Source organism: Crotalus tigris, unplaced genomic scaffold (assembly GCF_016545835.1).
Source record: "Crotalus tigris isolate CLP2741 ecotype Arizona unplaced genomic scaffold, ASM1654583v1 scf7180000018599.1079084, whole genome shotgun sequence".
In the NCBI taxonomy this organism is placed as follows: domain Eukaryota; kingdom Metazoa; phylum Chordata; class Lepidosauria; order Squamata; family Viperidae; genus Crotalus; species Crotalus tigris.
In genome coordinates, this window is record NW_024097097.1 from 650,584 (window position 1) to 662,864 (window position 12,281).

General features: G+C 38.7%; 1 protein-coding gene across 1 annotated transcript in view; it reads left to right on the plus strand.

Moving 5' to 3' along the window:
• Window positions 1-12,281, plus strand: part of PIK3R5 (phosphoinositide-3-kinase regulatory subunit 5) — a 55,406-nt gene extending 43,125 nt beyond the window's left edge. Inside the window, exons 12-19 of the mRNA XM_039355097.1 lie at window positions 2,050-2,175; window positions 2,912-3,040; window positions 3,659-3,752; window positions 4,451-4,527; window positions 4,750-4,843; window positions 8,582-8,664; window positions 8,764-8,876; window positions 9,761-12,281. Of these exons, the coding sequence (XP_039211031.1) occupies window positions 2,050-2,175; window positions 2,912-3,040; window positions 3,659-3,752; window positions 4,451-4,527; window positions 4,750-4,843; window positions 8,582-8,664; window positions 8,764-8,876; window positions 9,761-9,908 (864 nt within the window). The 3' untranslated portion in view covers window positions 9,909-12,281. The remainder of the gene's footprint in view (window positions 1-2,049; window positions 2,176-2,911; window positions 3,041-3,658; window positions 3,753-4,450; window positions 4,528-4,749; window positions 4,844-8,581; window positions 8,665-8,763; window positions 8,877-9,760) is intronic.

Below are 12,281 nucleotides of genomic sequence, written 5' to 3' on the forward strand. Positions count from 1 at the left end.
TGTGGACATAAGTTGAGGACTACCTGCATTTACTTGGACTGTCTAGAGCAGGGGTGTCAAACTTGCAATGTCACGTGACATGTCGCGACGTATTGCCCCTTTTTTCCATTGCCAGCAATGGGGTGGGTGTGGTTTTGCCATGATGCATCCGGCCCGTGGGCCGGCAGCTTGACACCCCTGGCCTTGAGCTTTAGCAAAATTCCTCAGCAAAGATTCTTAAGTAAACTAAGTGGATATGACTCCTTTCCAGCTTGGTGGCCTGGGGGGGGGACACATGTGAGTGGCAGGCACAGCTTTATTTGTACAAATGGCATGTGCGCCCTCCACTCTCGTGAATGGAGCTTTGCGTGTGACCAGAGGATGCTTGTACTCACGCATGAAGCTCCACTCGTGTGAGAAGAGGACACTTGAGCGGAGGGCTCGAGTGTAGCTTTGTGCGTGAGTGCAAGCGCCCTCCACGTGCGTGACTGGAGCTTCACACACGTGTCCTTGCCCATTTCTCCTGTGGCCCAGCTTCGAACAGGCCACAGCCCATTAGTAGGCCGCAGTTGGAAACCCCTGTTCTAGGAGGCTTTCATTAAGACTACTGCTTTTCAATTTACTCATAAATTATCTGGAAAGAATGATGAGTCATGTGATGGGCAGGTTTCACTTGCTAAGATAACTTTTAATTGCTAAGATAATTAAAACAAGAACAACAAAAATGGGGGGGGGGCAGGGAAGTGATAACCCCCAATAGGAATTGACATGGAAATAGCTCGTTCACTGCAAGCCAATTTAAACTGATAAATATGGAGGTGAAACAGTCTTGTAACTAAGGATGGCAGCCTGATATTGGAGATGGCATTGATTAAGTAGAAAAGGTTCAGCTGGTATAGCTGTCAGTGGCAGCATTGACCCAGGATGCTTTATTCTGGGAATCAGTAGGAAAGGATTAAAAACTAAAGCAACCAATATTACAGAAATCTGTGGTGCAATTACACTCAAAACACTGTATACACTTCTGGCTGTTACATTTAAAGTAAAAGGTTCAATTAACTCCTTTCTAAATTATTAAGGACCTGAAGCATTTCTGTTATTAAGAAGAAAGGCTGGGGGGATTCTAAATTATTGTATATACCGTATCTCATGTTACAGTTGTATATCTATCTACAGAATGGCAAAAATGAACAGGGAAATTTGCCCCATTCCTCATTATGGTGGAACTGAGGCCATTCAGTGTAACTGAGTCAGGAAATACTTTTTTTAATGCAATACCTGGTTGAATGTTCAAAACTATGTCAAGATAGTGGCCCCACCTGGATTGCTTTAGAAGAGATTTACAGGTATAACTATGTGAATGGACGCTAATTGTGCTAGATCTTTATCAGGATCAGTATAATTGTTGCTCCAGGATGTGAGTGGAAATATGCTGTTACACTCACATCCATTCTCTGTGCTTTCCAGAAGCATCTGGTTGGCTGGTTGGTGAGAACAGCATGCTGAACAAAATTAGTTTTTGATAAATACCTTAAGAGCATGTCTCTTTATAGCAAAAATTCAGCTGATATAAGTGACATTTAAAGAACATAGTCTCTATGTTTGGTGGCAAGATGCCATGAATGTGATAGAAGTCACCACTGATCCCTTCTCCAAATCATGCTTGCTTCCGTGCATCCCGCATTTGGGTTGGCTGAGTTCACCAATATAGGAAGAGCTAGCTAGGAAACAATGGGCAACTTTGTATAGAATTTTTTTAGCAAGTATATAGTAACTTTCATAACCGAACAGTTGCAGTTCATTAATATGTATCTCTACTGATGAGGAAGTTGTTTGGAAACATTGGATGGAAGCTCGCACTGTGAGGTGACCTGGCTGGAATGCATTGAGTTAGGGTGGCTATATGCTTCTTAAAACAAATCTAGATTTGAGCAAGGATTCATATGCATCTGTCTTTAAAAAAAAGTGGTTACTGTGTTCCCAGCATAATAAGAATTTCCGCTTGGATCTCTGAGCATTGCGGCTATGCTTTGGTAAGGCTGCTATTGAAATGTGTTTCTTTGATTTCAGGATCCAAGTATGGGAGGCATAGAGAGCAGCACAAATGATATCTCATTCTACATAGGTATGCTGGATCCCTGGTATGAACGCAATGTTCTTGGGCTAATGAATCTCCCCACCAACGTTTTATGCCAGGTACATCCTGAATTATGTATTGCTTAGCAGGCATTATGTTATCCAGTAATGCACTCCGAGCCCAAATTCGGTCAAACTTTTATCCTCGGTCACCATTGCCTATACATTGGAATTCTATCAAAGAACAAAAGAGTAGATCTAGGGAAATAATCTCTTCATGCATGGGGAATGCCATGCAGAAAGTAAGACAAGATAGAGACAGATTTGTGATAATGTGGTAGTGGAGAGCAGAGATCTCCTTTCTATGAACATATTAAGATCCCTTTTTTGAGTGTTCAAGCTCATTGAAACATAAGGTAATTCTCCTTTACATCTCTGAAGCCAAATGTTACATTATACCCCATTCATTTACTCAATAAGATCCTCAACATGTGGTGGCCTCCTGCCATGGGATCACATAAATGCTAAGTTTCTTTGGGAACTGACTAGCATGCATTGCCCTTGTGCGTGATAAAGAGTTGCTTAAAATAATCCGACTTCAAGTACTTCAAACCTTCTGCATACCTGAATGAATTTGTGTTCTTTTGTATTGACTTGCAAAGTCTCTTAGCTTTAGGCTCTCCACTTAGCAAATTTTCTCTAAAAAAAAGTCAGAATGTTAGGGGAAACAAACTCAGAATCCTTTCTAGTCTTAGGGAGATATTATGAGGTAGAGGGCAAGCAGGAACCTGTGGGAGAAATACTGAACTGCAGTGTTTAGATGGAAGAGAATTGATGATTTTTTGTCTATCTGTAGCAATCCATTAAGCCAGAGGGAGAGTCTTCAGAGGAAACAGCCACCCAACTTCCCATCCTGGCTGATATGATTCTTTATTACTGCCGTTTTGCTACCCACTCTGTATTACTCCAAGTCTATCAGGCAGAGGTAAGAATGGTAAAAAACAGGGATTGGTAAAGGCATGTATTAAATAACAGTAATAATTATTATTAGTATGTTATTGTTATTCCTGCAGTCCCATGCAATAGGCTAAGAATATCTTCAATTTCACACAGCATATTTTATCCTATTTTGTGTTTGGCCAGGTTATCATTTTTCTGTATGGCAGAAAAAGTCAGACCCAATAACATATTTTTCTTCTTGAGAACTAGAAGAGGGGATGTCTTAGGCTCTAATGGGCCAATCTTGTTTTTAGACCATTTTAGAAATCTCAGCTGCCTGATTCATTCTTCTTCCCAAAACACAGTTGGTGATTTCTTTTGCCTTGGCCTACTTATAGAAGAGCTGACTGCCTCAACACACATTAAATGTAGTCTCTCTGTTCTCTATTGCAACAGTCTCTGAAAGTGTGTATTTAAATCTTGTGATTCTATGGTTCTAATCCATATTTGGTCCGATAAACCAAATTTGATTTGTTTGTTAATTAATTTGTTTTTAGCAAAAATAGTCTCAAAGATACAAAGCAGGGTGTGTGTGTGTGTGTGATTTATCTTTGGTTTATCTTGAAGGAAAATGTTAAATGGTCTCTTCCTCTGAATTTCACAGCTCACTTTCATTGGGGGAGAGAGAAAGACTGAGATCTTCATTCACTCCCTTGAGTTGGGCCACTCAGCGACTACGCGGGCCATCAAAGCCTCAGGTAAGGGAAAGAGGCCCATTGTGTGATCACTTTGTGCTCAATTTGGGGATGGGGGAAAATTCAGTGATGCAAAGGAGAAAAACCAAAGCTCTGCCTGCAAAGAGCAACCAAATTGATAACTCAGACAGGACTGTGATCTATTGAAGAGTTTTCTCTTCAGCAATTACTAGCATGAAATTCATAGTAAAGACAGACCTGATAAAATAAAAGAAGTTCTTTGTAACTAAATCAATTAATAGGCAGGCCAGTAACTCTTTGGTCTTGTTTTGGAGAAACACTAATCCACCCAATTCCATTGTTGCCATCTTGTTTCACTAAAATGTTTGTAAAAGCTCACTATAGAAAGCAGAAAAGAGGATTGTATAGTCTGGCTTTCCTTCAGCTCTTATGAGGTACTGGAGAAGGAGGCAAAAGGGCAGCCTCCTGCTTTCATGTATGCATGGAAAGTAAGGGTATCAATGCTGTGAACCAACCAGATGGTCATGGCATCTTGGATGCACTGATGGACCCAAGATATGAAGTTTTCTTGAAGGATCAGGAGAGGTCAAAATAGAGGAACAGTATGTGCTTCTCCCTCTGCTAAGCTTCCTGCAGAGCGTCTTTCTGTGTTCTATTGGTGTTTACTCCCACCCACCCATCCATCCATCCATCCATCCATCCATCCATCCAACCTCACCTTCCTCTTTTATTTTGTTCAGGTCCAGGTTGCAAGCGTCTTGGCATAGATGGAGACAGGGAAGCAATCCCACTAACACTACAAATCGCCTACAGCAAGGTAGGGAAGATGCTCTTCTCGTGGGTTGGGAAGGGAGACTCTGTTCAGGAAAGCAGAGAATGTATCCAACAACAGCAACACAAGTATAAAATTCTCAAGCACTGGGAGCAACACATGGGGGAATGTATTTAATTAGAGAGAGCCAATGCTGTTAACTACAGTCTTCAGAGATTGGTACATGGAACCAAGGGACTAGAAGTAACTCATCTCTAATTTCTCCAGAGGGCAGTCAGTGGAAGGAGCCGCTGGAATGACACTGAAAAAGTTTGTACATCTGTCAACCTTAGCAAGGGGTGTAAGAGACAAGAGGAACTTGGTGAGTTTGGGCAACTATTCTGCTTCCATAAGATCAATAATAAGTGGGGGAGGAAAGAATCTTGTCGACACCCAGGACACTGACATCTTGTAAACTCTGCTGAAGATGTTACCTAGCTTGGTAATGGAACATTCAGAAACCAACTCACAAGCTCAGAAAACATACCTTCACCTCATCCTACACCCAAGCTACAGATTTTTGCTACTATTGCAAACTTAGGGTTTATCTGAATAAATGGGCAGCTGATTTGGAAAGACTCAGTCTGTGCAAAGGGGTGTGTATATTTATTAATGCATTCCTTGTTAGCTAATTTGACACTAATTTGAGAGGCAAATATTACGATTTGATACTTGTGTCCCAACATCTGGCACTAGTCCTTAAGCTGTGGGATTTATCTGATGATGTAATTATGCATATGTCATATTTCCTCCTGCTTGTTTCTCCCTGGAAACAAAGCAGAAAGGGAAGGCTAGAGACTGATTAATCGTTATAAAAGAGTGTGGGGTCCAAGGACGGCCTCTTGGGGACAGGATACATTGCTGTTTCTTTCAAGGCAGGAGGTACCTTCTGTCAAAGAGGCTGATGCCACAGCATGAATCCAACTCCAGGTTACCTTTTTGGCTACTTTTATGTCCCATGAAGCACCCAGATCCAGTAATTAGGTAGCTGAGCTGACAACACAGACTGACTTCCTTTGGAATCACCAGCTGATTGCAGATCATGCCACTAAACTGTGTCCCGGGCACCTTGGCCTGCCTTGCCTGGCCAGGGCCCAAGTCAGAATGGATTAGAGCGACTCTGTTTGCCAGAAGGATAAGGTAACATGCAGTAACAATCGTGGACACTAGATGTCATAGACTTTCCTGCTTTCAACCAAAAAAGCTTGCACTCCAGAAACCTGGCTGGCTTTAAATAAGGAGGGTTGGCTGTGGTCCAATTATCTAAGGAAATTGTATTTTTAGCCTGATAGTACAATGTGCTTACAACTTCAAATGCTTGTAATTGCACATTTAAACAAACTAGATTAATATACCAGAAATAACTTCAATGGCCACCTAATACAGTTCACAAGTGATTTCTTGAAATAAAGTAAGGAAATTTTGTAGGAGTCCCTTAAGTTAGTAAAATGGGCATTTTGTAACGGGAACTGGGAATTATGGAAAACATAAGGCTAAAAGCTGAAGTAGATGAAATAGTGATAACTAGGGATAATATTTATTAATCAAAATAGTTTATTAAAATGTATTTATTATCTGTCACATTACAATACTAAATATAATCTTAAAAATATAAGCTCAGGAAGATATGTGTTTGAATTAAGGAGTTTATTAGTAAACAAACTTGTAGTTTTTGCATTTATTTTCTATCTTAGCCTTTGTAGAAGGCAACAAGAAGATAATTCTTTCTTATTATTAGGCGCAGATGAAGACTTTGCACGCACATTAAATAAGCTATGCAGACACTCCATATTTTAACTATTCTCTAGTGCACCTACAGCCTTGCCATTTTTCACCCAGCATATTACTTTCCTTTCTTCAATATTTTCTTGGACACTAACGTTTAGAACATCTGTTCAAATTACACATTTAGATCTCTAAAATACTCTTTCCAGTATTCCCTTGTTTAAGTTTTATCCCAAATCATTTTATTATTTTTACTTTTAATTTAATCCTCATTACTGTCCCCCTTCATTTCTTTCCATTTTTTAAAATTTCTATCTAAATTCCTCCTCACCTTTCTGTTGATGGTACATCCTATGTATGTGGCATTGAGTTGTAGGCTTTCCTATAGTCAATTCAGACTGTGCTTAGATTGGTCTGTCTAGATTGTCTTTGGCAATTGGTCTATCGATTAGGAACTGGTATTCTGAGCCTTTGGTACTGTTTCCAATACCCTTGAGTTGGGCTTATGTATTGCTTGATATGGTCCTTTAGACTGGTGGCTATGATGCTTGATAGGACTTCCCATATTGTAGTAAGGCAGATTATTGGTCAGTAGTTAGTTGTGTTCTCTTGTGGGTTTTTTTCACAATTAGCACTGTCCTTCCTTGTGTTAGCCACTTTGGATGAAAGCCAGCCAGTTTATCTTTACTGGTAGGCATTCTTTAGCTAATAAGTTTGGATTGTGTGTGAGTAAAGTGTTGCCCAGCTCTTTATGTTCTTGACTTGCTATTGGATGTCTGCTATTTCGATAGTGACTGGTGTCTGTACTGGGGGATTACTATGGTCTGCTCTTAGGTTCTGCAGCCACTTTGCACTGGTGTTATGTGCCATCCTTTTAGAACATTCTTCCAGTGCTATTCAGTTTCTGCTGTTGGTGGCTCAGCTGTTATTGTGTTGTTGCACTGCAGTTGGAAGTACACTTGGATGGTTCTTTAGAGAAGAAGGATTTATCTTCTTGGTATCTGCATCTATAGTGTATGTCCTTATTCTGGTAGATAGTGCTGTAAGCCTTTGTTTATCAGTCTCTAGTCTAGGGTTTCACATGGAATCAGGCCCATGTGTTTTTTCAGTAGCTGAGTCTTATCGTCACTTCCTTTTGTAGTTCCACCAGTTGACTAATTTCTCTCTGAGTTGTTGTGTTCTTAGCCTCTAACCTCATTTTCTGTTGGAGAGTATTCTGCTATTTTTTATCTAGCCAAACATCTCCAGAACTGAAGTGGCTGTAGGGTATACCAGTACATTGGTTTGAATTATGGTGGTAATGATAGTAAGGATTGTTATGAGGACTCTCCTGGCATCTTTTAGCACACTGATGGTGCTTCTCCACTGAATCTTAGTAACTGGTGTTCACAGTTTACAGTAGCTAGTTTATTCATGATCTTATGCCTCCTAAGAATTGCTGTGCTCTATAATGGAGGGGGGGGGTAGTGACATTCCAGCATCATGTGTTGGTTGCATATTCAGTTGTTCTTCCAGGTCTTCTTGAGTCTGGGATGTAATGTATAGTCGTTCTATCTCAAGTTGTGAGAACAGCTTGCTTGTCACTATGTTGGTGTATTGGTAACTAGTTTTTTCTTAAGTTAATGTGGATGTAGTTGTTCTGTCCATCTATAGTTCTCTCATACATTTCATATATCCCCTCTCATTAGGTACATTGCTTTAGTAGAATTCCCTCAATTCCAGATTCTCTTGTCTCATCCAAGTATAGTTTGTTCCAGTAGCCCATGTATTGTCAAATTGTCCTGGTTCCCCAACATTTGCTGTGGGCCTTGTTAATTCAGGTGATATCCAAGGTGGCATGGCTGTCCTTGTCACTCTCATATCTGAGATAGGCAGGTGAAACATTTAGGGCATCTTTACTCAAGGACCACTACTGTTAATGTAGGTACTTGCCAGGATTCAAAGCCTGGTCCCTTGCATCAAAGGGCAGCATTTAACCTCTACACTATCCAGTCACTCTCCCATTTTAATATCCCATTTGCGTTTCAGTGAAAAATGACTCTTTTCACCTTACACACACATCTTCTGAAATGGACAACATATGTTCCAGTTTTTTCTGGACCTTCAGGACAGCAGGATATTTACTCCAGCCCTTCTCATTTAATGACAAATTTTAATTTCCACATTCTGCATCATCTAAGCAAATGACTTTATTAAGTATTCCATGATGCAGTGACATGCTAATTGAGAATGAGGTATTGTAGTTCAGTAATTAATAATTATAGTTAGTAGGTTTGCAAAGGTTGGTATGGAAATCCCACATTTGACTATTATCCTTATTTCCTTTTTCTTCCAGGTCCAAAAACAGAATGTTTGACTCTTACTGCCACAGAGGTAATCAAGAGGCAAAGCTCTAAGTCTAAAAAGAGTTTCAATCAGGTACCTGATCAATGATGTCACCCATTGTCCCAATTGCTAAGGTTGGGGGAAGCAAAAATGTGTCTCTATGAAATAATTTCATGTATGTTTTTCTTATAGCAAATTGGTATATATCAGTTGAAAGTGGACAAGGTTCAGATCACAGGAGTTAACTGTTCCTTTGCTGTATGCCTAGATCAAGATGAACGGAAAATTCTGCAGAGCGTTACCAGGTGGGTGAGAGTGGACAGCACTGTTTTTGTAGTTTGATGAGGGATAGTTAGGTTGGTAGGGTATTAATCATTCTACAAAGTGAAAAAGATGTCTTTTGGAAGCATATCATTGACCATTAATGTTTTTCTTCACTAGTATCTGCTATATGCATTATAATACCTGTTCTTTTTTCCCTGCTTCAGCTAAGTAGTGTAAGGGAACTTAGAAAGCGTTTAAGTTCTACTCAAGTCTGACAGAAATTGGATCCAATTTGTTTGCAATTCTTATTCTTTAATTTTCAGTTATTGAGATTGCTCAGAGTAATATGGTACCCTATTAGTATATTTGAATGCTGGCAGACTTTCGCAGCTCCTATGTAAGGATATGCAGAATTAGGTCTTTTGTATATCCTGCATGAACCAAAGAAGATTTTATAGTGGTATTAAGTGATAACATCTGACTGGATCTGCCTGGAAACATTATCCCATGTTGAATTCCTTTATTTCTGATATAGGGTTAGTATAATGGGAAAAAAGGAGAATCTCATTTAAAACACTTGTTTTGATAATCTGTTTGATCCACCTTCTGATCCATTTGGGATGTGCAGATGATCAGAAGCTATCTGGAAAGGTTATAAGCAGGTAATGTGCTACTGCTATTTTACTATCCCAGTTGGTGCCCCACATTGGTGTACTCAATCTACAGTTTCAAAGGAAGAGGAAAACCTGCCTGGTGTGTTGCTACATCAGTGTACCATTTATCAAAGGAATAATCAGTCTGTATTGTTCAATATTCTCTTGTTAGAGACATTTAGATATTTGAATTTCCACAGTATTGGGGAATGGCCCCTTCCCCCTTTCATGTCTTACATTAGAGTGACTTTGATGTTTTTTTGTTTTCACAGATGTGAAATTTCTGCATGCTACAAACCCAAGACCAATGAGCCCTGCCCCAGGGGGAATCCCACTTCATTACTTCCTCACGGAGATTCCTCTGATTTCTGTTCTCTTCTGTGCTTGCCAATTACTACTTTTAGTGGAGCACTTCTCTAAGGATACCAGAAAGAATGGACTGGCTAACCTGCCTCAAATGCTGACTGAAATTGCTGCCAAATTGAGACCAGCTTCCAAAAATTGGCCAAAAAGAAAAAAGAAAATTCAGTGTTCCTGAGTTACCTCGTTAGTCCTAGAAGGACTGCATCATAAGCTTAGCAAATGAATATAAAGCGAGAAGCCATATCTTATGAGGTGGAATATTACTTCTTTGACTTGTTGTTGAGTGTTGCTGAAATATTGTATCTGTGGGACCTGGAATAAAAGTTAAAAAAAGCACATCTGAAATGCAGACCAAGGATAAGAAGACTGGCCAATCTATGTGAAATTTCTTCACATGAGATGAGAGAATTGCAGTCTTTTCCTTTCCTCTTTCACAGGGCATCCAAGGACATATTTGATGGGAACAGGTACTTGGCTTACAAGCCAGTTTAAACCAGCAAAGACAATGGTTAAAGAAGTTCAGAGATGAGTTGTACACTTTGTTGCCATTCACAAATTGCTTTGCCAATTGCATCTTTGCACTCTATTATTTGAACTGCTTCCTGGAGATATGGGCAAGGAGAACAAGGGAGCAGAAAAGTCTGTTTCATTTGACTATATTTCTTTCTGTACCAATGATATATCTGCAAGCATTGAATGAAATGGAATAGCAAATTTAACTAGGGAAAACATTGAGCAAAATAAGCTAGTAGGCTAGCATGATTTCATGACAAATGACGAATCATAATGCTTTCCCATTTCAAAAAGTTTGGAAAAGATGATATTGTTTATTTAGTGACAAGTATTCTGATTCTTTGGAAACATTCCTCAGAAAATATGTTTTAAATATCTCCTATGATGTGATCTGTGGAACTGGGCAGTTTTGGTGATTGGTGCTTTGTCTAACTGAGGGACTCAAGATTTATACCTGATGAATGCTTGCATTGGCATGAATTGTGCCAAGCCGCCCCAGCACTTTACTGAGTGAAAAATATAAACCTCAAAAAAATCCAACATCCTTAGATTTGCAGAGGAAAGATGTAACTTGAGTTGGGGTTGCTTTAAATGTTTCTGAAAAGTTTCTACCCATTTTTAGAATCCTTGATCAAATCCAATGGACTCTAATAAATCTTTGATCAACTCCAAACTTAGCAACTCCAGTTTTGTCTGAAATCCAACTCTATCACAAAGTCTTAGGGTTGAAGGGTCATGGTTACTTAAATGGTCATAATAACCATCACTAATGTGCAATGTATGGTGCTGTATTCCTGGGCAGAGGAATGTGTCTGCATGTTGGAATATTCAGGGTACACTTCTAGAGAAACATTTGTCAGTTTGGGCATGCAGGGTTTCTAGAAATGATACCCAAAGACAACCTAAAGGAAAATCACAACAATTATATTTTTCCATCCAGTAAAAAAAAAAGAAGACTTTATTGAGTATTGTAGAACAACTAACTATAAGCTTGGAGTCTGTTGGAGTTAGGTTGCATATAAACTGTAAATGAATAAACAAACGTGCAACTGAGAAATGTAAGAATAATTGAGATCCCTTTTCATCGTCTACTTATTTAAAGTAAATCATTTAAAAAAATTTCAAAAAGGTCAAGCTTAATAAAAAAAAAAGACATTTGAATGGTGTTCAGAAAGAAAAACTAAATCCAAAGAATTGTAAGAACATTTTAAAAGCTCATCTATTTTTTGTACTGTAGTGACTTAGTTTAAACACACACACTGTCTGCTTAATATGAACATTACTTCCAAAAACATTTCCTCCAAGAATAAGGAAAATCTGAAAAATCCTATTCATTTAAGCACAATTCCTAGAATGAGATGCAATGCAATTTCTTCAAAAAATATTCTTCAATATCAGCTTCAGTTGTAAGGAAATACATTGGTGAAAAATTGTGATGGGAAAGTGTAATTTCAATTCCTCTTCAAGATAGCAATCAATAGATAGCACACGAACTATTGAATGCCATAATGTGCTGATTTAACAGCTTGGTGGTTTGTATTGCTTTTTAATCTTTTAGTTTTATTCCTTGACTAATTTTTTCCTCTGGTTCATTTTTAAAAATCTTATTTTCTCAGGACCATCTGAGGGTATCTGACATAAATAGCCAGTTAAAGAGTCAGCAATCTGCCAAACAGCACACAACACTTTGGTTTTTGATAACTGCAAAGGAATTAAATATTTGTGACCAATGCAAAACTTTTCAATTAAAATCAAGTACGTATATGTGTGCAGAGCTTTTTCTTAATAAAGATAAGAATTGCCCTATGGAATGAATCTGTATGTAAATATTCTGTACATTTTTATGATCTGGTTTTATAAAAATATATTTTAATGATGGCTGTAAAATTATTTGTTTAATAAAGGCCATTTTCCTAA